Raw genomic sequence first — 27607 nt, 5'->3', positions numbered from 1 at the left:
CTGCAGAGAGCTGACTGACTGTAGCACCATGGGGTAGAAGGGAGAAAGGGAGAAGAGAAATGTAGTTGTAACTGGGGTGGTATAGTTAGGGGCACAGACACTGTTCTCTGTGACCAGGATCGAGAATCCTGAAGGTTGCCTACCTGGTGCTTATGTTCAGAATGTCTCATGTGGTCTGCAGAGGAACCTGGAGTGGGAGGATAAAGATCCAGTTGTCGTGGTCTACGTATGTACCAACTACACACTAAAAACTAGGGCAGAGGTTCTGCTAAGGAAGTATGAACATCTAGGAGCTAAATTAGAAAGCGGAACCAAAAAGATAATAATGTCTGGATCACTACCTGACCCACAAGCTAATTAGCACAGGGTCAATAAGATTAAGCAGGTAAATGCATGGCTCAAAGATTGGTGTGGGAGAGAGAGGTTTAAAATCATGGGATATTGGCACTGGTGCTGGGCAAGAAGGGATCTGTTCCAATGGGATGGTCTTTATTGAACCATGCTGGGACCAGAGACCTTCTGGATGCATAACCAGGGCTGTAGGCAGGGCTTTAAACAGGGGGTGTGGGTGTGTGTGTGTGTGGGGGGGGGGGGGGGGGGGGGCGGGGCGGAGATGTTGGTGGGGGGTGGTGGAATGGTTGAGGTACAGGGGAAATTAGAAAACCCAAATTTAAGCTGGAGGTAAGAGTCCAGAACTCAGGAGAAGTTATTAAAGTCTCCAGCACAGGCACACACAGGACAGAGTGTATGGAAAGGTTTAGCAATCAAACTTCAAGCACATTGGACAAATGAATGACAATGAGAAGAGGGAGACTTAATACAGGACTGAAGCTGTTATATCTGAATGCAGGCAGCATAATGAATAAGGTAAGTGAGCTTGTGATGCAGATCATAATTGGCAGGTTGTGGAGAGAATCACGGAGACGTGGCTGCAAGGAGATCAGGATTGGGAGCTGAATATTCAAGGATAGCCATCCTCTCGAAAAGGTGGGCAGGTGGGCAGAGGGGACAATTGCCTTATTAGTAAGAAATGAAATTAAATCAGTAGTAAAAAATGAAGTAGGGTCAGTTTGTGTAGAATCTGTGCGGGTAGAATTGAGGAACCACAAAGGTAAAAAAAAAACATAGTTGGAGTTATGTACAGGCTTCCAAACAGTAGTCAGGAGCCTGGGCACAAGATACACCAGGAGATAGGCAAAGTTACATTGATCAAAGGGGATTTCAATATGCAAGGGGGCTGGGAAAATCAGGTTGGTAGTGGATTGTAAGGAAATGTTTTTATGGCATGTCGATGAGATGGCTTTCTGGAACAGCTTGTGGTGTAGGCCATTAGGGAACAGGCAAGACTGGATTTAGTGTTGTGCAATGAGGCAGACTTGATAAGAGAGCTTAAGGTGGAGGAACCCTTAGGAGGCAGTGATCATAATATGATTAAATTTACTCTGCAATTTGAGAGGAAGAAGATAGAATCAGAGGTAACGGTATTACAGCTGAATAAAGGCAACTACACAGGCATGAGGGAGGAGCTGGGTAGAACTGACAGGGAGCTGAGCCTAGCAGGAAAGACAGTGGAACAGCAATGGCAGGGGTTTCTGGGAGTAATTCAGGAGACACAGCAGAGCTTCATCCCGAGGAAAAAGCAGCCTGGTACAGGAAGGATGAGGCAGCCATGGCTGACCAGGGAAATAAGGGACAGCATAAAAGCAAAGAGAAAGCATATAATATGGTGAAGGGCAAGGGGAAATCAGAGGATTGGAAAACTTACAAAGACCAACAGAGGGGAACAAAACAAGAAATAAGGAGGGTAAAGATTAAATATGAGGGTAAGCTAGTCAGTAATATAAAGGATGACTAAGTTTCTTTAGATATATAAAGGGCAAAAGAGACGCAAAAGTGGACATTGGACCTCTAGAAAATGATGCTGGAGAGATAGTAGTGAGGAACAGAGAAATGACTGAGAGACTGAATAATTACTTTGCATCATTCATCACTTTGGGAGACATGAGGAATATCTCAAAAATTCAAGACAATGAGGAGGCAGAGCTGAGTACGGTGGCTACCATCAAGGAGAAAGCGCTAGAAAAATTGAATGGCCTAAGGGTAAACAAAACACCTGGACCAGATGGACTACACCCCAGAGTTGTAAGGGAAATAGCTGAGGAGATAATGGAGGCACTAGTGGTGATTCAGGAATCGCTATAATCAGGAAGGGTCCTATAGGACTGGAAAATCACTAACGTGACACCCCTATTTAACAAGGGAGTATAGCGAAAGAGGGAGAATTACAGATCAATTAGCCTAACCTCGGTCATGGGTAAGATCCTCGAAACCATTGTGAAGAAAGAGATTTCTGAATACCTGGAAGTGTATAGTAAAATAAGGCAAAGTCAGCATGGTTTCATCAAGGGAAGGTCAGACCTGACAAATCTGCTAGAATTCTTTGAGGAAGTAACAAGCAGGTTAGACCAAGGAGAGCTAATGAATGTTATCTACCTAGACTTCAAGAAGGCCTTTGACAAGGTGCCACACAGGAGACTACTGAGTAAGATAAGGGCCCATAGTGTCAGAGGCAAGGTGTTAACATGGATAGAAGCTTGACTTCTGGCAGAAAGCACAAAGTGGGGATAAAAGGGTCCTTCTCATGATGGCAGCCGGTGACAAGTGGTGTTCCACAAGGCTCAATGTTTGTACCACAACTTCTCTCTTTATACATTAATGATCTAGATGAAGGAACTGAGGGCACTCTGGCTAAACTTGCACACAATAGGTAGAGGGACAGGTAGCATTGAGGAGGTGGGGAGGCTGCAGGAGGATTTGCACGTTAGGAGAGTGGGTAAGGAAGTGGCAGATGGAGTACAATGTGGAAAAGTGTGAGGTCACGCACTTTGGTAGGAAGAATGGAGACACTTTCTAAATGGAGAGAAAATTCAGAAAACTGAACTGCTAGGAGACTTGGCAGTTCTAGTCCACGATTCTCTCAAGGTAAACTGTCAGGTTGAATCAGTAGTTAGGAAGGCAAATGCAATGATAGCATTTATTTTGCGAGGACTTGAACATAAAAGCAGCGATGTATTTCTGAGGCTGTATAAAGCTCTGGTCAGGCCACATTTGGAGTATTTTGTGCAGTTTTGGGCCCCATATCTCAGGATGGATGTACTAGCCTTGGAGGGTGTTCAGAGGAGGTTCACGAGAATAGTCCCAGTACCGAAAAATTGAACACATGTGGAATGTTTGAGGACTCTGGGTTTATACTCGATGGAGTTTAGAAGGATGAGCGGGGAATCTAATTGAAACATACTGAATGGCCTGGACAGAGTTGATGTTGGGAAGATGTTTCCATTGGTAGGAGAGACTAGGACCCGAGGGCACAGCCTCAGAGTAAAGGGAAGACCTTACAGAACAGAGATAAGGAGAAATGTCTTCAGCCAGAGAGTGGGGAATTTATGGAATTCATTGCCACAGAAGGCTGTAGAGGTCAGATCATTGAATATATTTAAGACTTAGTTAAAGGGGATTAAGGGTTACAGGGAGAAAGCAGGAGAATGGGGTTAAGAAACTTAGCCAATGGCGAAGCAAACTCAATGGGCTGAATGGCCTCATTTCTGCTCCTATGTCTTACAGTGTTATGGTCCCTCTGCTCCTGTACCAGTTTAGAATTGTATCCCTATTTTATTCTGCCTTTCAATGTTGTTCTTACAAAATGCATCATTTCACAATTCTCTGCATTTAACTTCATCTGCCACCAATTTGCCCACTTCACTAAATTATCAATGTATTTTTGAAGTTCTGCACTGGCCTCCTAACCGTTTATATTTCTTCCAAGTTTGTTGTCATCTGTAAACTTTGAAGTGGTCCCCAGCAGACCACAGTCCAGATCATTAATATAGACCAGGAAAACGAGGGTCTCAGTATCAACTCCTTTACCTATTTATGTCGCTGCTGTCTCTTGTATACCATGACATATTACTTTCCTCACAAGTCTGTTGTCTACTGGAAATCCATATACACCAAATCACCAGCCTTGCCCTCATACAGTCTTTCTGTTACCTCTTCAAAAAACTCCAGCAAGTTAATTATAAATGATTTTCCCTTTAGAAATCCATGTTGAGTCTACCTAATCAATCTACCATTTGTCATGTAATTAATAATTCTATCCCAAATAAATCAGCAGAGATCAGACAGAAAGAGCTGCCTATCAAGCATGGGTTCAAGTGTACTTCAAAAGAGTGAAGCTTGGCTGACCCGTCAGGCAACCATTCTCCTTTTGAACCATCTAAGCGGCTGCTTTGGGTCCCTGTCTTCTGCTATTAATCTCATTATGTTTATTTACAAACGGCTAGATAGTTTCATGTACTTCGCAATTTCAGCTATTGAAACCTTGCATGAACACTTTTATTAATGTGTAGTAAGAAGCAGTTTGTTTTTGTAAATATCGTACAAAGTTATTAATGGGTGACTATTTTCAATAAAAGCCTTTTTGTAAGGCTTGCATCATCCACTATGAGGATCATTGCTTCTATTAAATTTTGGGTAAATGGGCATCGTGGGTATGGGGTGCAATGAAGCATTAAAGGGGAGGCATACCTTGGCGTGGAGGAGCATGTGGGGCCATGAAGGCTGTTTGGAAGGGCATTGAGGTATGAGGGGAGATGGTTGTAGGAGGGCTAAATAAATGAGGTAACATAGATGGGGCAATGGGGTGTGCACGACATGATAAGGAAGGGTGAGGAATGAGGATTGAAGTGCCTTTCTGTTTTTAATCTTAGGGGAGTAAATCTCACAGTACTAAAGCAGGCCTCTTAAACAACCCACCTCCCTTGAGCAGGAAAATGTCCTCACTCACATTACCTCAAGGTTGGAAATCCAGCCCACTATGTCCTCTTGCACTTCTACAAAAGTTCACACCATCAATTCTGTAAATGACTGTATGCTATTTAAAGTAACAGTTCTGTTACTTTAAATTAAGGACATTTTGAAATCAGAACATTATTTACTTTCATTGTTTCTAAAGAATAAACATATTTAATACTAACAGTTTGAAATTCAGCAACTAGAAATAATGGCAGCCAAGGAAACCTGACTACTAGGCCTCGGTATTACTCATTGCTTAGCAGCAATGCTGGAGGAGCCCATGCAGGAAGTTACTGGCAGCACAATGACTCACAGGTAAATGATTGTGACAATGGGTGGGCTCCCCTGAACCTCAAGGACCATTCAGTAGCAGGGTGCAGTGTGAAGTGACAATGGCCCAATACTTTGGGATCTGAAATCTCAGCTGGTGTCATGGAAGAAAGGAAAAGGACTAAATGAAAAGGTCCAGGACTTAGCAGCACATTGTTCCACAGCCAAACATGGAAACAATTGGTATAGGATATAATTTCCTTTTCTTTTTGCAAGAAATCTTTTAGTTGATTTTGTCTTAAACAAGATCAGAGCAAGCCTGTGTTATACAAACCTTTATCAAGATCAGAGCAAGCATATGTTATACAAACCTTTATCAAGATCAGTGCAAGCATGTGTTATACAAACCTTTATCAAGATCAGTGCAAGCCTGTGTTATACAAACCTTTATCAAGATCAGTGCAAGCCTGTGTTATACAAACCTTTATCAAGATCAGTGCAAGCCTGTGTTATACAAACCTTTATCAAGATCAGAGCAAGCCTGTGTTATACAAACCTTTATCAAGATCAGTGCAAGCCTGTGTTATACAAACCTTTATCAAGATCAGAGCAAGCCTATGTTATGTTGAAACTTTATTGCTGGAACAGCACAGCAGGTCAGGCAGCATCCAAGGAACAGGAGATTCAACTTTGATCTCCAGCATCTGCAGACCTCACTTTCTCCTCCAAGCCTATGTTATACAAACCTTTATCAAGATCAGTGCAAGCCTGTGTTATACAAACCTTTATCAAGATCAGAGCAAGCCTGTGTTATACAAACCTTTATCAAGATCAGTGCAAGCCTGTGTTATACAAACCTTTATCAAGATCAGTGCAAGCATGTGTTATACAAACCTTTATCAAGATCAGAGCAAGCCTGTTATACAAACCTTTATCAAGATCAGTGCAAGCCTGTGTTATACAAACCTTTATCAAGATCAGTGCAAGCCTGTATTATACAAACCTTTATCAAGATCAGTGCAAGCCTGTGTTATACAAACCTTTATCAAGATCAGAGCAAGCCTGTGTTATACAAACCTTTATCAAGATCAGAGCAAGCATGTGTTATACAAACCTTTATCAAGATCAGTGCAAGCCTGTGTTATACAAACCTTTATCAAGATCAGAGCAAGCCTGTGTTATACAAACCTTTATCAAGATCAGAGCAAGCCTGTGTTATACAAACCTTTATCAAGATCAGTGCAAGCATGTGTTATACAAACCTTTATCAAGATCAGTGCAAGCCTGTGTTATACAAACCTTTATCAAGATCAGAGCAAGCCTGTGTTATACAAACCTTTATCAAGATCAGTGCAAGCCTGTGTTATACAAACCTTTATCAAGATCAGTGCAATCCTGTGTTATACAAACCTTTATCAAGATCAGTGCAAGCATGTGTTATACAAACCTTTATCAAGATCAGAGCAAGCATGTGTTATACAAACCTTTATCAAGATCAGTGCAAGCCTGTGTTATACAAACCTTTATCAAGATCAGAGCAAGCCTGTGTTATACAAACCTTTATCAAGATCAGAGCAAGCCTGTGTTATACAAACCTTTATCAAGATCAATGCAAGCCTGTGTTATACAAACCTTTATCAAGATCAGTGCAAGCCTGTGTTATACAAACCTTTATCAAGATCAGTGCAAGCCTGTGTTATACAAACCTTTATCAAGATCAGAACAAGCATGTGTTATACAAACCTTTATCAAGATCAGTGCAAGCCTGTGTTATACAAACCTTTATCAAGATCAGAGCAAGCCTGTGTTATACAAACCTTAAAGCTTGCTTTAGGTGGGGACAGAAACTGCCCCTTGTTTACCTTTATCTAATTTAATGAATAGTAACTTATAGTTAGAAAAATACGTAAGCTTCCTACCTGCAATTTTAGACAATTTAGGTGGAGTGTCGCATGGTTAAGTCTCAGGCCCTTATCTATTTAATAACTCAAACAAATAAATCAAGAATAATGTGTTTGAGCTTGTCGAGTACAAAGCTCGGAAGGAAAGCAGACTGTGAGGGGCACATAAAGTGGCTGCATCAATTTAGGCAGGTCATGAATCAGAGAAGTTAATTGTTGTTTTAAGTCTGTCCAAGAGAAAGGCTGCAGTAGTGAGTATAGTGGATTCTTTCTTGATGATATGTTTTTGGAGATAAGTCTATTGATTAAACTTAAAATATAAGCCATAACTATTAATTTAACCTGGGGCAATGTTTGCAGAGGAATAAGACGGTGTTATTTTCTGGGTCTGTAGATTGTGAAGGAGCAAAAATGGCCTTTGCAGCGATATGTACTTCTTGTCAGATGTGGGAGTTTAAAGAGAGTTTAAGGGTTACTGCAGATTATATCCACCATAAATGCTGTTGGATGCAAATCTTATCAGATCGAGTGGATCGGTTGAAGAGACAGTTAGAAGCGATGAGGAATTTGCAACAGCAACAGTATGTGATGGATGGAAGTTCTAGGAAGGGGGGAAAGTCTCAGATACAGTCACATAGATGGGTTAACTCCAGGAAGGGTGAGAGAGGTCGACACTAGGCAGGAGTCTTTTGTGGATATACCCATTTCAAACAGATATGCTGTTTTGGAAAATGTAGGGGGTGATGGATTCTCAGGGGAACATAGCACGAACAGCCAAGTTTCTGGTATTGAGACTGGCTCTAGTGCAATGAGGGGTACGTCGGCTTCCAAGAGATCAATTGTGTTGGGGTATTCTGTAGTCCGAGGTACAGACAGACGTTTCTGTGGCCAGCAGAGAAAAAGCAGAATGGTGTGTTGTTTCCCTAGTGCCAGGATCAAGGATGTCTCAGAGAGGGTGCAGAATGTTCTCACGGGGGAGAGGGGCTAGCAGGAGGTCATTGTCCACGTTGGAACCAATGACATTGGAAGGGAAAAGGTTGAGATTCTGAAGGTAGATTACAGAGAGTTAGGCAGAAATTTAAAAAGGAGGTCCTCAAGGGAAGTAATATCTGGATTACTCCTGGTGCTACGAGCTAGTGAGGGCAGGAATAGGAGGATAGAGCAGATGAATGCATGGCTGAGGAGCTGGTGTGTGGGAGAAGGATTCACATTTTTGGATCATTGGAATCTCTTTTGGGGTAGAAGTGACCTGTACAAGAAGGACGGATTGCACCTGAATTGGAAGGGGACTAATATACTAGCAGGGAAATTTGCTAGAACTGCTTGGGTGGATTTAAACCAGTAAGGTGGGAGGGGGTGGGATCCAGGGAGATAGTGAGGAAAAGATCGATCTGAGACAGGTACAGCCGAGAACAGAAGTGAGTCAAACAATCAGGGCAGGCAGGGACAAGGTAGGACTAGTAAATTAAATAGCATTTATTTCAATGCAAGGGGCCTAACAGGGAAGGCAGATGAACTCAGGGCATGGTTAGGAACATGGAACTGGGATATCATAGCAATTACGGAAACATGGCTCAGGGATGGGCAGAACTGGCAGCTTAATATTCCAGGATACAAATGCTACAGGAAGGATAGAAAGGGAGGCAAGAGAGGAGGGGGAGTGGGATTTTTGATAAGGGACAGCATTACAGCTGTACTGAGGGAGTATATTCCCGGAAATACATCCAGGGAAGTTATTTGGGTGGAACTGAGAAATAAGAAAGGGATCATCACCTTATTAGGATTGCATTATAGACCCCCCAATAGTCAGCGGGAAATTGAGAAACAAACTTGTAAGGAGATCTCAGCTATCTGTAAGAATAATAGGGTAGTTATGGTAGGGGACTTTAACTTTCCAAACAATGACTGGGACTGCCATAGTGTTAAAGGTTTAGATGGAGAGGAATTTGTTAAGTGTGTACAAGACAATTTTCTGATTCAATTTGTGGATGTACCTACTAGAGAAGGTGTAAAACTTGACTTACTCTTGGGAAATAAGGCAGGGCAGGTGACTGAGGTGTCAATGGGGGAGCACTTTGGGGCCAGCGACCATAATTCTATTTGTTTTAAAATAGTGATGGAAAAGGATAGACCAGATCTAAAAGTTGAAGTTCTAAATTGGAGAAAGGCCAATTTTGATGCTATTAGTCAAGAACTTTTGAAAGCTGATTGGAGGCAGATGTTCGCAGGTAAAGGGATGGCTGGAAAATGGGAAGCCTTCAGAAATGAGATAACAGGAATCCAGAGAAAGTATATTCCTGTTAGGGTGAAAGAGAAGGTTGGTAGGTATAGGGAATGCTGGATGACGAAAGAAATTGGAGGTTTGGTTAAGGAAAAGAAGGAAGCCTCTGTAAGGTATAGACAGGATAGATTGAGTGAATCCTTAGAAGAGTATAAAGAAAGTAGGAGTATACTTAAGAGGGAAATCAGGAGGGCAAAACGGGGACATGAGATAGCTTTGGCAAATAGAATTAAGGGTTTTTACAAATATATTAAGGACAAAAGAGTAACGAGGGAGAGAATAGGGTCCCTCAAAGATCAGCAAGGCGGCCTTTGTGTGGAGTCACAGAAAATGGGGGAGATCCTAAATGAATATTTTGCATCAGTGTTTGCTGTAGAAAAGGATATGGAAGATATAGACTGTAGGGAAATAGATGGTGGCATCTTGCAAAATGTACAGATTACAGAGGAGGAAGTGCTGGATGGCTTGAAACGGTTAAAAGTGGGTAAATCCCCAGGACCTGATCAGGTGTACCCGAGAACTCTGTGGGAAGCTAGAGAAGTGATTGCTGGGCCTCTTGCTGAGATATTTGTATCATTGATAGTCACAGGTGAGGTGCCGGAAGACTGGAGGTTGGCAAACGTGGTGCCACTGTTTAAGAAGGGCGGTAAAGACAAGCCAGGGAACTATAGACCGGTGGTGGGCAAGTTGTTGGAGGGAATCCTGAGGGACAGGATGTACATGTATTTGGAAAGACAAGGACTGATTCGGATAGTCAACATGGCTTTGTGCGTGGGAAATCATGTCTCACAAACTTGATTGAGTTTTTTGAAGAAGATTGAGGGCAGAGTAGTAGATGTAATCTGTATGGACTTCAGTAAGTCGTTTGACAAGGTTCCCCATAGGAGACTGATTAGCAAGGTTAGATCTCATGGAATACAGGGAGAACTAGCCATTTGGATACAGAACTGGCTCAAAGGTAGAAGACAGAGGGTGGTGGTGGAGGGATGTTTTTCCTGTGACCAGTGGAGTGCCACAAGGATCGGTGCTGGGCCCTCTATGTTTTGTCATTTACATAAATGATTTGGATGTGAGCATAAGAGGTATAGTTAGTAATTTTACAGATGGCACCAAAATTGGAGGTGTAGTGGACAGTGAAGAGGATTACCTCCAGATTACAACAGGATCTGGACCAGATGGGCCAATGGCTGAGAAGTGGCAGATGGAGTTTGATTCAGATAAATGCGAGGTGCTGCATTTTGGGAAAGCAAATCTTAGCAGGACTTATACACTTAATGGTAAGGTCCTAGGGAGTGTTGCTGAACAAAGAGACCTTTGAGTGCAGGTTCATAGCTCCTTGAAAGTGGAGTCGCAGGTAGATAGGTTAGTGAAGGAGGCTTTTGGTATGCTTTCCTTTATTGGTCAGAGTATTGAGTACAGGAGTTGGGAGGTCATGTTGCGGCTGTACAAGACACTGTTGGAATATTGCGTGCAATTCTGGTCTCCTTCCTATCGGAAAGATGTTGTGAACTTGAAAAGGTTCAGAAAAGATTTACAAGGATGTTGCCAGGGTTGGAGTATTTGAGCTACAGGGAGAGGCTGAACAGGCAGGGGCTGTTTTCCTTGGAGCTTTGGAGACTGAGGGGTGACCTTATATAGGTTTACAAAATTGAGAGGCATGGATAGGATAAATAGACAAAGTCTTTTCCCTGGGGTGGGGGAGTTCAGAACTAGAGGGCATAGGTTTAGGGTGAGAAGGGAAAGATATAAAATAGACCTAAGGGGCAACTTTTTCACACAGAGGGTGGTACGTGTATGTAATGAGCTGCTAGAGGATGTGGTGGAGGCTAGTACAATTGCAATATTTAAGAGGCACCTGGATGGGTATGTGAATAGGAAGGGTTTGGAGGGATATGGGCCGGCTGCTGGCAGGTGGGACTAGATTGGGTTGGGATATCTGGTCAGCATGGACAGGTTGGACGGAAGGGTCTGTTTCCATGCTGTACATTTGTATGGCTCTATGGCTCTATGTGCATGATCACCAAGATGGCAGATATAGCATGGGGTGAGAAATTAGTAATTTTGTTTGTAAAAATAGAAAAGTAGAATCTTTATAAAAGTCATGAAAGTTCTAAATGCTAATGCTCATAAAGATGTATTTATACAAGGTACAAGTACAGGACAGCAACCAGTTAAGAAGGCAAATGGAATATTGGCCTTTTTATCCCCAGTGGAATTTTAAAAATATTCTTTAATGGTATGTGGATATTTCTGGCAAGACCAGCATTCCTTACCCATCCTTAAATGTCTTTGAAATGAACGAACTGCTCACCATCTCAGAGGGCAATTACAAATCAACAACACTGGAGTATAAGATTAAGAAATTATTACTACCATAGTGTGGACCCTGGTGAGGCCCAATCTCGAATACTACCCAGGGGCATGGAACACACTGCCTGCAACTGTTGTAGACTTGCTAACTTTATGGGCATTTAAATGGTCATTGGATCGGCATATGGATGAGAATGGAATAGTGTAGGTTGGGTGGGCTTCAGATTGGTTTCTCAGGGTGGCGCAACATCAAGGACTGACAGGCCTGTACTGCACTTTAATGTTCTATGTCTTATATTTGTAAGAAAGCAATATAAGATAAACTTTACTTGGTTGGCCAGTTTCTAGTTTGAAAGATTCTTATACAGGCTGAGCAAATTAGACCTATACACTCTGGGGTTTAAAAGAATGAGAGGTGATGTAATTAAAACACACAGGATTCTGGAAGGATCTGTCAGAGTAGAGACTGACAGGTTGTTTCTCCTGAATCTAGAACACAGACACAGCCTCTGGTTAAGCAGTCAATGCTTTAGGACTAATCAGGAGAAGTGCCTCACTCATTGTTTCAAGAATTTTTAGAATTCTCTAGCTTAGAAAATTGTGAATGCTGCACCATTGAGCCTGAGATCGACTAATTTTTGGTCTCATTGAATCAAAGATTATGGGAATAGGTTGGAAAGTGGAGTTGAGACAGAAAGGAAGCAATGATTGTATTAAATGATGGAGCAGGCTTCACAGTCTATACGTTTTACTCCTGTTTCTTATTTGTTATTGAAACTATATAATACAACGTCTGTGCTGTAAAATGTGAAACCTAGTTTGTTTTTGCATCATAATTTATCACATGACTTGTTTTAGTAACCAAGGCTTTTAAAAAACAATATTTAACAGAAAAGTTACCCTTTTGTGGTCAAACCCACTCTTCACACTGAATTGATCCACCACACAGGAGGTAGCAAATGAATCCTCTATAATTGAAGCGAGAGCTGTCAGGAAGACAAACCTGGAGTAATCCATCTTTGGGGAAAGAAAAAAGCAACAGATTCAATTGAAGTTTAGTCTCAGTAATGGTGGTCTTGAAACTATCATTCATTGTTGTAAAGACCCATCTGTTTCACAAATGTCCTTCAGAGAAGGAAATCTGTCTGATCTAGACTGAATGTGACTCCAGAGCCACAGTAATGTAATTGGCTTCCAGGTTCTGTCTGAAATGCCATTTGGTAAGCCGGAAACATTAATTTCGATGTTTTTCACTCATTCAAGAAGGTGGCTCACCACCACTACCTTCTCAAGGGCAGTTAGGGTGGGTAATACATGCTGGCCTTGCCTTTGACACCCATATACCCCAACATTATAATAATTACAATATCCTGCATAGCTTCACCAATCCGCAATGTTGTTTTCTGTTTTTGCAAGAATTTTGTAATCGTTTTGACTTTCCCCATAATCTAATACCTACATTTGTACTCTTTCCTTTTGCTTCCTAGGTCTCGAAGTTCCACTAGGTAAGTCATTGGGAGTAATTTAATCAGCGTCTAGTACCCCTGTATCCTGTGGTGTTCACTAAGCAATATCCATTCTGCATTGATAATAATTGAACAGGAAATGAATAGAAACTTGGAACTGTTTCTCAGAAGAAGAGGGAGAGGAAAGCTCTACATCCACCCAGGACAGTAACATTCACACTGACAGAAGGAACATCCTAGACCTCAAACTGAGATCGAAGGCAGTTCAGAGAATTTGGTCAAAGCACCATAAAGACTAAACCTGTTAAAACTGAGGTTCTGAGGGAATATAATTAAACGTAAAGATAATATGGATAAAGACTTGGGGGGGAGATGTGGAGTAATCGAATTAACATCAGAAGCACACATAATGATGATGATGATGATGCAGTGATGTTGTCAGTCACATGATTAAGTGACTGAATGCCACAAGGGAATAGAGGATCTAACCTTGTGTGAAGAGAAATCTTCAGAGATCAATCTGTAAACTAATTGTTATTGCAGAAGGTGCCAGGGAATCCAGCAGTATTATTAAATAGTGTTAAACCCCAAATGTATAACAAACCAGCACCCAGTACTGGAATAGAAAGAACTGAAATGTTAGCATAGGCTCCACCTGAATCAGGCTGGGAGCAGGATCCTCGAAGGAAGGACAGTGATCACCAGGAGTTTGAGTGAATGGTGAAGCTTCATGTGGAATTGGTTATATTAGTAATACTTCAACAACAAATAAAAGGGAAGCCAACTTAATAAAAGCTGGAAAGTATATTTGAAGTGGAACTGGTAAAATAAAACCAAAGTATATAAAGTCATCAAAAAATAAAATGTAAGAAATATAGATGCAAAGCTTTCAAGCAAGACAGGTTAGGGCATGTGACACAAATAAATTCTTTATACAAATACATGGCATGCATTGAAAATAAAACTGATTTTAGGCACAAATTCAGTTGGTAGTCATTACTGAGCCATGACTGCAAGACAATTGGAACTTGGAACTAAATGTATCTGTTTATAAAGGAAAGATAGAGAAAATGGCAGAGGGGAAGGGTGGCTTTGCTGATTTAAAGATAAAATCACTTCTCTAATAAAAGAGAACATGAGAGAGGTACACTGGCAGGGAAAGCTTTATGGTTTAATCAATAAATAAAAATGAATTAAAGACTATAATATGTATTGTTTATAGACAGCAGTAACAACTATGTAGTGGTAATACAGTGATTAGACATGCAGACATGCCAGAGTTGGTTAAATGGCGCTGGGGAGGATGGGAAATGGGTGGGGTTAACTTTCAGGTTCCTGAAGAAGGGCTCATACCCGAAACGTCGATTCTCCTGCTCCTTGGATGCTGCCTGACCTGCTGTGCTTTTCCAGCAACACATTTTCAGCTCTGATCTCCAGCATCTGCAGTCCTCACTTTCTCCTTAACTTTCAGGTAGATTGGTACAAACAAATTAACATGTCAGAAGTAAAGAGGTTAATTTCATTAGCTAAATGGGGATCCTAATGTTCTCTGAAAAGTAGGTTTTAAGACTTCACTTGCTACCTTTTGGTTTGCTTTGTCTACTTTGGGTCACAACTTGAGCCTCACTCTTTCCAGCATTCCAGTTTCTATTAGCTCCAATAATGTGCACTTGGACCCAGCCATGACACAAGTTTTGGTGACTTCAGCTTCTCATTCTTAGATTTCTCTCTCAGAAATTCAGATTATTGTCATCATGATTATACATATCATTGTGTTCCTACAGTCCAGTAGTCTGTCTTTTAGCTAATTATTAGGGATGTTTAGGTGTTCCACAGGGGAACAAGAGCCTGCTGTTCCCTCTCTCAGGAAGGCAGCTTTTATCTTGTCACACCTAGGCTTGAAGGACCAAGCAGCCTACGCTGTTCCTATTTCTTATGGTCTTTAAAGAGACTTCAAAAGCATCAGATACTTGTACAATAGTGGCAACAGTAAAAATCAATCAGCATTTAACCTGAAAGTAGTTGATGATCACATTAAGTAGTGCTAATGGATCCTTCCTTCTGCTCAGTGTGTGCTCAGCCTTGTGTGAATAAGAGACAATGTTAACTGGAGCATCAAGCTCCAATATGGCAATGCTGGCATCGAATTAATGGTACTCTCTGATTGACATCATGGTTTGCCTCCTCTGCCTACTGCTGACAGATGTGAACTGTGCACACGCTAAGACCCTAACATCCTATGCAATTTTCACCCAAAGTGTGCGCAACAATGAACGGCATTTAAACCTCAAAGGCCGCTTGGAGCACCCTAAAATGAGGTTTATGTATCTGTACCAATGCAAAATAGGTTTTATACAGTCAGTGATGTATAAATACACAATACTTCTGTACAGTCGGTTCGATATAGCATGATAGTTCGGTTCTCGTGCGATTTTGTGTCATAAGAAAATTGTGCAATAACTGTGCCATTTAAACTAATGGGGCCAGAATCGTGTTATAGCCAATACAGGTAAGTTCATGTTCTACAAATAACGATCGAAATTCTTCAATCGTGTTAAAGCCGATTTGCACTGACGAAATAGATGTTTTAGCAGAATCAACTGTATTATACAAATACAGAAGGAAGAAAGGAGACCTCTTTTCTGATAAAAAGGAATGATTGTAGAAGTCAGTTATTCATTCTAGTGTATTCCAAGTTTACTTTGTTTATCCTGAAGCTACAAATACTGATTGATATGAAAGCTTACTTTCTTTTGTGAACTACAATAATTTCCACCTACCAGGAATACAAAATTAACTAATTCCACAGCCAAACATGTTATGATTTTTTTGTTTTGAAGAGCCAATAGCTCCCAGTGCCACAGTGTGTCTAAAGACTATAATAATACTTGACAAAACTGAAAGATGAACCACCCTATGTATTTAATTTTCAATCATACCTATTGAAAAAGGGGGTGAATTTATGTATAGTATTTAAATACAAGCACAGAATAGCATTAGTATAATAGCTAAAAATCACAACACCAATAGATTTATTTGAAAGCACTAGCTTTCGGAGCACTGCTCCTTCATCACTGGCACCTCCAAATCATTAATATAATGGTTTTCATTGTTCCAAAAGCAGGTCTAAAATTTCTAGAAATTTACCTGTTGAAGGCTGAAGATTATTTTCCTGAAAAATGAACCTCTGGTCTTGTTTGAATCAGTCCAGAACATCAATTCATTGATTTAGCCTGGAGACTAAGCTGCCTTAAATATTGATGAACAGGCTGAATAATTTGCTATTTTTGTCTCTGTGACCCTATAATACTTAATCATCTGTTGATCCAATTTGGAAAATTCCCCAGATAATCCTTTTCCAGGCCACTGGTCACAGATGTGCAGATATTATATAGCTGCCACGTTTGAGTATTTGCTTCAAAAAGTATTTTGAGATTGAGTTATAGTTAAGAGTTGATTTAACATGAAATGAATTCACGCTGAATAGAGAAGCACAGTTTTACAGAAACGGAAGCTAGATTGTTCAATGGCATAACTCAGTCTGTTTCAAACTAATCCAATAAATAGAATTACTAACACACTGGATTAATTCAATTAAGACCAGAAGTTCACACTTAAAGGAATTACTCTTCAGTTTTTAATTCCCTAGTTCATTGTTTATTATGCTTTCATATAATTTCTTTGGGGCCTTGTCAAAGTCTTTAATTGATCCAAAGCAAGAATCAGACAAATGATTCATTTATCCAAATCAATCTTTATTTTTCTCTTGTACACCAGGGAGAGTACCTATCACATAGTCCTAGGTTCCAACAAGTGATTCAAAACACAGTCTTTTTATAACATAAACATGAGAAAATCTCTACGTGATTGTTCAGAAGAGCAGCGAGTACAAAATTGTGATAATGGGCCTAACTGATACAAAGTAAATGCTAGTGCAGTTCATTGCGACTATCTGTTCTTTCCCAGGCAATCTGCCTTTCTCATGGATTCTGGCCAAAAGGTGTCTGCTTAAGCTTCAGCTTTAGCTTTCTGCCCACTAGCCAACATCAATATCAAACTCAACCCGCAAGCCACTCTATCCTTCATGCTGCCCCGAAAGCATTTTGTTCTTCCCCAACCTCTGATAACATCATGTTGAGAGAGTCACTGTGCATTGTCTCATCCAGCCTTTTAAACAGGGACTTTAAACAATTTGTTGCATAAGATGGATTCCGGTTTGTCGGTTAGGGTTAGGAGTCAGAATTAACAAAAAATAATGCAAAAAAACGATGGAATTAGTTATGGAATAAAAAACTATTTGGCACAAAGCTCATATGTACAATGCTGATGACCCAATGTTTTGGAATGGATAATAATAAAAACAAACATCAGTGAACCTCAGCAGATCTGGCAGCTTCTGTGGAAAGAAAAACAGAATTAATGTTTAAGTCTGATACAACTCTTTCCAAAACTGAAAGATTGTTTTTATATTGTTGACAGAAAGAGAGAAGGAGCAAGTATAACAGATTGTGAAGCATCCTGAGCAAAAGATAAAAGGTGTGTTGATGCTAAAGGAGAATTAGGGATGTAAATGAAGGTCTGTAAAGGAGACAATTAATCTGCTCTGCAGACAGCAAAGTCAACAAAATACAAACAAGACGTGTAGGATTGGAGGGATGTTAAGAACATTGGATAACAGAGGCTATGCTTCTGCAGTTGTAGAACTCAGTATTTAATTCTAGAGACTGTAAAGTGCTTCATTGGAACACTGGAAGATCTAGGATGGAAACATTAGAGTAGGACAAAGTAGTTTCCTGAAATGCAAGCAACTAGAAGATGAGAGTCCTTTTTACAGACAGAGATGTTCTGTGAAGTGGTCACCTTGTGTTCAGTTAATCTCATCCATATAAATGATACTTAATTATGAGCACTTTCTGAATAGATCCATCATTTGTCCTTCTAGTTGTATTCTACCAATGTACAAGTCCCATATTCTCAGCACTCTTCAAATAAAAGACTTTCTGCTGAATTCATAATTGAATTCCACAAAAAGTGGAAAAAGCTTCCCTACTTATTTTCTATTAAATGCTTTAGTAATTTGAAATTACAGTGGGTAAGGCCCCTGCCTCTGAGCCACAATCTCTACATTCAAGTTCCACTCCTGTACGTTCTCATGGAGAACCAAGCATTGGGTGAAGGGAACTGGTGAGGGTGATTCATAGTCATACGGCATAGAAACAGACCTTGCCGACCAAAAAATAGGAAACTACACTAATTCCATTTTCCTGCACTTAGTCCATGGTCAACTATGCCCTGGCATTTTAGTGTTCATACAACATAGAACATAGAACAATACAGCACAGAACAGGCCCTTCGGCCCTCGATGTTGCGCCGACCTGTGAACTAATCTAAGCCGATCGCTCTACACTATCTCATCATCATCCATATGCTTATGCAAGGACTGTTTAAATGCCCTGAATGTGGCTGAGTTGACTACATTGGCAGGCATGGCATTCCACGCCCTTACGACTCTCTGATGCCTTAAACAGCTGTCTTAAATCCATCACCCCTCAGTTTGCAGCTATGCCCCCGCATACAAGCCAACGTCATCATCCTCAGAAAAAGACTCTCGCTGTCTACCCTATCTAATCCTTTGATCATCTTGTATGTCTCTATTAAATCCCCTCTTAGCCGCCTTCTCTCTAATGAGAACAGACCCAAGTCTCTCAGCCTTTCCTCATCAGACCTTCCCTCCAGACCAGGCAACATCCTGGTAAATCTCCTCTGCACCTTTTTCCAGTGCTTCCACAGGGGTGACCAGAACTGCACACAGTATTCCAAGTGAGGCCGCACTAGTGTTTTCTACAGTTGCAGCATGACATCACAGCTCCGGAACTCAATCCCTCTACTAATAAAACCTAACACTTCTTAACAGCACTATCAACTTGGGTGGCAACTTTCAGGGATCTATGTACGTGGACACAGAGATCCCTCTGCACATCCACACTACCAAGAATCTTTCCGTTGACCCAGTATTCTGTCTTCCTGTTATTCTTCCCAAAGTGCATCACCTCACATTTAGCTGCATTGAACTTCACTTGCCACCTCTCAGCCCAGTTCGGCAGTTTATCCAAGTCCCCCTGCAACCTGCAACATTCTTCCACAGTGTCCACCACTCCACCGACTTTGGTGTCATCTGCAAACGTACTAACCCATCCACCTATGCCTGCATCTAAGTCATTTATAAAAATGACAAACAGTTGTGGCACACCACTAGTAACCAGACTGAATATTTCCCATCAATTACCACTCGCTGCCTTCTCACAGAAAGCCAGTTTCTAATCCAAACTGTTAAATCACCCTCAATCCCATGCCCCCGCATTTTCCCCAAAACCTACCATGGGAAACCTCATGAAAGGCTTTACTGAAGTTCATGTACAGCATGTCAACTGCCCTACCCTCATGCACATGCTTGGTCACCTTCTCAAAAAACTCAGTAAGGTTTATAAGACACGACCTGCCCTTGACTCTCTCCAATCAAATTGTTGCTTGCAAGGTGATTATAAATCCTATCTCTCGTAATCCTTTCTAAAACTTTTCCGACAACAGACATAAGGCTCACTGGTCTATAATTACCTGTGTCATCTCTACTAACCTTCTTGAAGAAGAGCACAACATTTGCAATCCTCCAGTCCTGCAGTACTAAACCTGGGACCATGAGGACTCAAAGATCAGAGCAAAAGGCTCCAACACCTTAGAACATAGAACATAGAACAATACAGCACAGAACAGGCCCTTCGGCCCACAATGTTGTGCCGAACTTCTAACCTAGATTAAGTACCCATCCATGTACCTATCCAAATGCCGCTTAAAGGTCGCCAATGATTCCGGCTCTACCACTCCCACGGGCAGCGCATTCCATGCCCCCAACACTCTCTGGGTAAAGAACCCACCCCTGACATCTCCCCTATACCTTCCACCCTTCACCTTAAATTTATGTCCCCTTGTAACCTTCTTCCTAGAGAATCCTTGGATAACTCCCATCTGGCCCAGGGGACTTGTCTACTTTCACTCCTTCTAGAATTGATAACATCTCTTCCTTACTAACCTTGATCCTTTCTATTATCTCATATCTCATTCTTCTCCTTGACAATGTTCTCTTTTTCTTGAGTGAAAAACCATTGAAAAATATTTGTATAGCACCTCATCGATCTCCATAGTGTCCACACACAACTTCCCACTTCTGTCTTTGACTGGCCCTTTTCCTATCCTAGTCATCCTTTTTATTCCTCACATACCTATAGAAAACTTTAGCTTTACCTGCTAAAGACTGCTGCTCATATCCTCTTCTTGCTCTTCCTAACTCTCTCTTTAAATCCTTCCTAGCTATATGTAACTCTTCATCACTTCATCTGAACCATCTCATCTCAACGTCACATAAGCCTCCCTCTTCCGCTTAACAAGAGATTATAGCATTTCCAGTCAATGTTGGGGAAGTTAAAGTTCATCCAGATTCTTCTTAAATGTTATGAGTACCTGCCTCCATCGCCATCTCAGGTAGTACATTCCATGTTTCTACCATCTTCTGGCTGAATATTTCTCATATTTCCTCTAAACCACTTACTTGTCACTTTAGACATATGCCCTCTACCCATAGATACATTGCTGTGGGGAAGAGATTATCACAATCTACTCTGCCTATGCCTCTCATAATTTTGTATACTTCAATCAGATCCCATTCCTCTCTTCAACTTCCTCTGCTCCAAGGAAAATAACCTCAGCCTATACAGTCTTTCCTCATAATAGGAATTTCTCATCCCAAGCAACATGCCGGTGAATCTCCTTTGCACCCTCTCCAGTGCAAAGACATTCTTCTGATAGTATGCCCTCGAGGCCAGTACAGAGTATTCCACCTGTGACCCAACCAATGTTTTGTAAAGTTGTAATAAGACTTCCTTGCTCCAAACTTTTCACCCCAACTAATAGAACAAAAGTCCAGGAACCCCGCACTGCCCTGTTCTACCTCCTTCCCAAGAACCACAAGCCTGACCATCCTGGCTGACCCATTGTCTCAGCATGCTCCTGCCCCACTGAACTCATCTCTACCTACCTCGATACTGTCCTATTCCCCCCTAGTCCAGGAGCTCCCCACATACGTTCGAGACACCACTCACGCCCTCCACCTCCTCCAAGACTTCCGTTTCCCCGGCCCCCAACGCCTCACCTTCACCATGGATATCCAATCCCTCTACACCTCCATCCGCCATGACCAGGGCCTCCAAGTCCTCCATTTTTTCCTTTCCAGTCGTCCCCAACAGTACCCTTCCACCGACACTCTCATTCGTTTGGCCGAACTGATCCTCACCCTTAACAATTTCTCCTTTGAATCCTCCCACTTCCTCCAGACCAAAGGGCACATGTATGGGCCCCAGCTATGCCTGTCTCTTTGTTGGCTACGTAGAACAGTCGATCTTCCGTAATTACACCGGCACCACTCCCCACCTCTTCCTCCGCTACATTGATGACTGCATTGGCGCCACCTTGTGCTCCAGTGAGGAGGTTGAGCAATTCATCAACTTCACCAACACATTCCACCCTGACCTTAAATTTACCCGGACCATTTATTGTATCCGTTGATCCCGATGCGGTCTCCTCTACCTTGGGGAGACTGGATCCAATATACCGACCACTGCAGTGGACAGCTGGAACTGACAACTGGAAGCGACAGATTCAAACCACTACAAATGCCGGAGGAAAGATCACAGAAGCGCTTCACAGGAGGCTCCCAAGCACGGAGGATGTCACCGAGACAGGGGCCGAAACGTCTGCAACACAAATTCCCAGCTCGGCGAACAAAACCACACCAGCTGCTCATTCTCCCAAGTTGACCTTGACCTATTCCTTTGTTTGCCCAACATCATTTCCTCTCTCTGGGCTCCATCTTCACCTATCATTTACTTGTTCCCAATGTAGGAGCAAATTACTGCAGATGCTAGAACAATGCCCTCCGCGATCACCAACCCCACCATCTCCAGATTGCACCCTCCTGAACAGCAGCCCTGATGTGATCGTCCTGACCTTCCACAAGCATTCATCCACTTGTTATCCTAAACTCATCAATCAGTCACTTGAATTCTCTCCTTCATCGGGCACTCAACACATTGCGCATCTGTATCCCTTCCCCATCAACCCACCTGCCCCCATCCCCCCCAACTCACCATCATGTAACAGCCCAACTCCTTCACCCATCTTACAGACTACATTTTCCCAATGGTGGTAAAATTGGCTTCAGGACCTTCAAAATCTGGAAATATGGCAGGAACTGTGGTATAAATTCTGAAAATGTGTTGCTGGAAAAGCGCAGCAGGTCAGGCAGCATCCAAGGAGCAGGAGAATCAACATTTCAGGCATGAGCCCTTCTTCAGGAATGAGGAGAGTGTGCCAAGCAGGCTAAGATAAAAGGTAGGGAGGAGGGACTTGGGGGAGGGGCATTGGAAATGCAATAGGTGGAAGGAGGTCAAGGTGAGGGTGATAGGCCGGAGTGGGGGTGGGGGCGGAGAGGTTGGGAAGAAGATTGCAGGTTAGGAAGGCAGTGCTGAGTTCGAGGGATTTGACTGAGACAAGGTGGGGGGAGGGGAAATGAGGAAACTGGAGAAATCTGAGTTCATCCCTTGTGGTTGGAGGGTTCCTAGGCGGAAGATGAGGCGCTCTTCCTCCGCCCGTCGTGTTGCTATGGTCTGGCAATGGAGGAGTCCAAGGAGCAGCATGTCCTTGGTGGAGTGGGAGGGGGAGTTGAAGTGTTGAGCCACGGGGTGGTTGGTCCGGGTGTCCCAGAGGTGTTCTCTGAAACGTTCTGTAAGTAGGGGGCCTGTCTCCCCAATATAGAGGTGCAGCCACATTGGGTGCAGCGGATGCAATAAACGATGTGTGTGGAGGTGCAGGTGAATTAGTGGCGGATATGGAAGGATCCCTTGGGGACTTGGAGGGAAGTAAGGGGGGAGGTGTGGGCGCAAGTTTTGCATTTCTTGCGGTTGCAGGGGAAGGTGCCGGGAGTGGAGGTTGGGTTGGTGGGGGGTGTGGACCTGACGAGGGAGTCACGGAGGGAGTTGTCTTTTCGGAACGCTGATAGGGGAGGGGAGGGAAATATTTCCCTGGTGGTGGGGTCCGTTTGGAGGTGGCGGAAATGACGACAGATGATGCGCTGTATATGGAGGTTGGTGAGGTGGCAAGTGAGGACCAGTGGGGTTCTGTCCTGGTGGCGATTGGAGGGGCGGGGCTCAAGGGCAGAGGAGCGGGAAGTGGAGGAGATGCGGTGGAGGGCATCGTTGATCATGTCGGGGGGGAAATTGCGATCTTTGAAGAAGGAGGCCATCTGGGTTGTACGGTATTGGAACTGGTCCTCCTGGGAGCAAATGTGGCGGAGACGAAAGAATTGGGAATATGGGATGGCGTTTTTACAGGGGGCAGGGTGGGAGGAGGGGTAGTTTAGATAGCTGAGGGAGTCAGTCGGTTTATAGTAAATGTCCGTGTTGAGTCGGTCGCCAGAGATAGAAATGGAAAGGTCTCGGAAGGGGAGGGAGGAGTCTGAGACGATCCAGGTGAATTTGAGGTCGGGGTGGAAGTTGTTGGTAAAGTGGATGAACTGTTCAACCTCCTTGTGGGAGCACGAGGCAGCGCCGATACAGTCAGTCATCGATGTAGCGGAGGAAAAGGTGGTGCCAGTGTAGCTGCGGAAGATGGACTGTTCCACATATCCTATGAAGAGGCAGGCATAGCTGGGGCCCATGTGGGTGTCCATGGCTACCCCTTTGGTTTGGAGGAAATGGGAGGATTGGAAAGAGAAGTTGTTCAGGGTGAGGACCAGTTCAGTCAGTCGAAGGAGGGTGTCAGTGGAAGGATACTGGTTGGTACGGGGGGAAAGGAAGAAGCGGAGGGCTTTGAGTCATTCGTGATGGGGGATGGAGGTGTACAGGGACTGGATGTCCATGGTGAAGATAAGGCGTTAGGGACCAGGGAAGCAAAAATCATGGAGGAGGTGGAGAGCGTGGGTGGTGTCCCGAATGTAGGTGGGGAGTTCTTAGACTAAGGGGGACAGGACTGTGTCGAGGTATGCAGAGATGAGTTCAGTGGGGCAGGAGCAGGCTGAGACAATGGGTCGGCCGGGGCAGTCAGGTTAGTGGATTTTGGGCATGAGGTCGAAGCGGGCGGTGCGGGGTTGTGGGACTATGAGGTTGGAAGCGGTGGATGGGAGGTCCCCTGAGGTGATGAGGTTATGGATGGTCTAGGGAGATGATGGTTTGGTGGTGGGAGGTGGGGTCATGGTCAAGGGGGCAGTAGGACGAGGTGTCCACGAGCTGGCGTTTAGCCTCAGCTGTGGACAGGTCAGTGCGCCAAACTGCTACCGCGCCTCCCTTGTCTGCTGGTTTGACTACCCCGCCTCCATTGTCTGCCAGTTTGACTACCACGCCTCCCTTGTCTGCCGGTCTCCACTCCCTCCATTTCAACCCCAACCTCACTATAATGTGCAGCCCTCCACTCCCTCCGTTCCAACCCCAACCTCAATATCAAACCAGCAGACAAGGGAGGCGCGGTAGCAGTTTGGCGCACTGACCTGTCCACAGCTGAGGCTAAACGCCAGCTCGTGGACACCTCGTCCTACTGCCCCCTTGACCATGACCCCACCTCCCATCACCAAACTATCATCTCCCAGACCATCCATAAACTCATCCCCTCAGGGGATCTCCCATCCACCGCCTCCAACCTCATAGTCCCACAACCCCGCACCGCCCGTTTCTACCTCATGCCCAAAATCCACAAACCTGACTGCCCCGGCCGACACATTGTCTCAGCCTGCTCCTGCCCCACTGAACTCATCTCTGCATCCCTCAACATTGTTCTGTCCCCCTTCGTCCAAGAACTCCCCACCTCAGTTCAGGACACCACCCACGCTCTCCACCTCCTCCATGATTTTCGCTTCCCTGGTCCCCAATATCTTATCTTCACCATGGACTTCCAGTCCCTGTACACCTCCATCCCCCATCATGAAGGACTCAAAGCCCTCCGCTTCTTCCTTTCCCCCCCATACCAACCAGTATCCTTCCACTGATACCCTCCTTCGACTGACTGAACTGGTCCTCACCCTGAACAACTTCTCTTTCCAATCCTCCCATTTCCTCCAAACCAAAGGCGTAGCCATGGGCACCCGCATGGGATCCAGCTATGCCTGCCTCTTCGTACAATATGTGGAACAGTCCATCTTCCGCAGTTACACTGGCACCACCCCCCACCTTTTCCTCCGCTACATCGATGACTGTATCGGCACTGCCTCGTGCTCCCACGAGGAGGTTGAACAGTTCATCCACTTTACCAACAACTTCCACCCCGACCTCAAATTCACATGGACCGTCTCAGACTCCTCTCTCCCCTTCCTAGACCTTTCCATTTCTATCTCTGGCGACCGACTCAACACGGACATTTACTATAAACCGACCGACTCCCACAGCTACCTAGACTACACCTCCTCCCACCATGCCCCCTGTAAAAACGCCATCCCCTATCAGCGTTCCGAAAAGACCACTCCCTCTGTGACTCCCTTGTCAGGTCCACACCCCCCACCAACCCAACCTCCACTCCCAGCACCTTCCCCTGCAACCGCAAGAAATGCAAAACTTGCGCCCACACCTCCCCCCTTACTTTCCTCCAAGTCCCCAAGGGATCCTTCCATATCCGGCACAAATTCACCTGCACCTCCACACATATCATTTATTGCATCCACTGCACCTAATGTGGCCTCCTCTATATTGGGGAGACAGGCCGCCTACTTGCGGAACGTTTCAGAGAACACCTCTGGGGCACGCAGACCAACACCCCTTGGCTCAACACTTCAACTCCCCTCCCACTCCACCAAGGACATGCTGCTCCTTGGACTCCTCCATCGCCAGACCATAGCAACACGACGGTTGGAGGAAGAGCGCCTCATCTTCTGCCTAGGAACCCTCCAACCACAAGGGATGAACTCAGATTTCTCCAGTTTCCTCATTTCCCCTCCCCCCACCTTGTCTCAGTCAAGTCCCTCGAACTCAGCACCGCCTTCCTAACCTGCAATCTTCTTCCTGACTTCTCCGCCCCCACCCCCACTCCAGCCTATCATCCTCACCTTGACCTCCTTCCACCTATCGCATTTCCAACGCCCCTCCCCCATGTCCCTCCTCCCTACCTTTTATCTTAACCTGCTGGACACACTTTCCTCATTCCTGAAGAAGGGCTCATGCCCGAAACGTCGATTCTCCTGCTCCTTGGATGCTGCCTGACCTGCTGCGCTTTTCCAGCAACACATTTTCAGCTCTGATCTCCAGCATCTGCAGTCCTCACTTTCTCCACTGTGGTATAAAATACCAATCTTTGCTGTGCAGGTTCCTGGACTGGACAAGATTACTTCAGCTGAAAAGACACCCGGCTAGTAGTTCTCATAGAGAACACCTCTAATAGTAACCATGTAGTTTTATGTCTGATCAGAATCAAAATATTCAGGCCAGCGCTTTTTTGGAGAAATTCAATGGTGGTGCACAGCCTAACCATAACCTATAGTACCTTGTATAGCAGTATGAAGTTTGCATAATATAGAGAATCAAGGCTAATATTACTTGTTATACTATATTAATAACTATAAAAAAACTTGAATTTGTTCTTTTGAGGCGAGGTATCCCTCAATGCTTCAGTGTTTGTAGGATAATGAGAGAACAAATAAAAAAATCACATTCCATTCTCTCAGGCATTGTAATAATTTGAGGTCGAAAATTCCACCATCAAAATGGGACAGCACAGTGGTTAGCACTGCTGTCTTGCCGCACCATGGACCTGGGTTTGATTCCAGCCTCAGCCAACTGTGTGTGGAATTTGCACACTCTGTGTGGGCTTCTGCTGGGTGCTCCGGTTTCCCACAATGATCCAATTTAGCATGACCAATTGTCAGGGTCAATTGGTCATGCTAAATTGCCCACAGTAGCCAGGGACAGAGAGGTTAGATGAATTAGTCAGGGGAAATGTAAGGAAATGTGTCTGTCTGTTTTCACACTGTAGAAATTCTAATTCTAAAAAACATTGATGACAAAAGTAATTGAAGTGTGAGGAAAATAAATGCTCTTAACACTCTTGATTTTAATAAAATGTCACCTTAAATATTGGAGTGCTGCTCTGTGAGGCAATAACTGGCCATCCAATATACTCACCTGTGCACTATTTCAGAATGTCCAACTTAAGAGAGGCATGGAACAGGTTACAGCAATCTCAATGCATGGAGCATATACTTAAAATTAGAATATTTGCCCATGATTACCTGTCTCCGATCAATCAACCTGAGCTTTTATGGGGAACTTTATCAAATACCTAGTGGAAATCCACATTAAATAACATTCCATAGGCCTTCCCCTGGTCAATACTGGATTACATATTTAGAAAATCCAATTTACACCCAGAAAATAAACATTTACAATGAATCTGTCTTGTATGTGTGAAATAATCTATAAATAGACTTTCTGTTATGGTTACAC

The 27607-nt window shown here is 43.6% G+C and overlaps 1 protein-coding gene across 2 annotated transcripts in view; it reads right to left on the bottom strand.

Annotated features, from left to right (window-relative positions):
* The window catches only part of LOC122539242 (purpurin-like), a 46208-nt gene extending 29872 nt beyond the window's left edge, over positions 1–16336 (bottom strand). The window contains exons 1-2 of one of the 2 annotated variants that reach the window (XM_087980128.1): positions 16227–16336; positions 12514–12630 (exon numbers count right to left, since the gene is read on the bottom strand). In XM_087980128.1, coding sequence (XP_087836254.1) covers positions 12514–12630; positions 16227–16295 — 186 coding nt within the window. In that variant the 5' untranslated portion in view covers positions 16296–16336. Of the gene's footprint in view, positions 1–12513; positions 12631–14432; positions 14535–16226 lie in introns of those variants that run through there. The other variant, XM_087980126.1, reaches the window with a different exon arrangement.
* Between the last annotated feature and the right edge of the window lie 11271 nt (positions 16337–27607).

This window comes from Chiloscyllium plagiosum, unplaced genomic scaffold (assembly GCF_037043375.1).
Source record: "Chiloscyllium plagiosum isolate Xiang-an unplaced genomic scaffold, Cpla_swu_hap1 HiC_scaffold_36, whole genome shotgun sequence".
Taxonomy (NCBI): domain Eukaryota; kingdom Metazoa; phylum Chordata; class Chondrichthyes; order Orectolobiformes; family Hemiscylliidae; genus Chiloscyllium; species Chiloscyllium plagiosum.
This window is presented reverse-complemented; position numbering and strand designations above follow the sequence as displayed.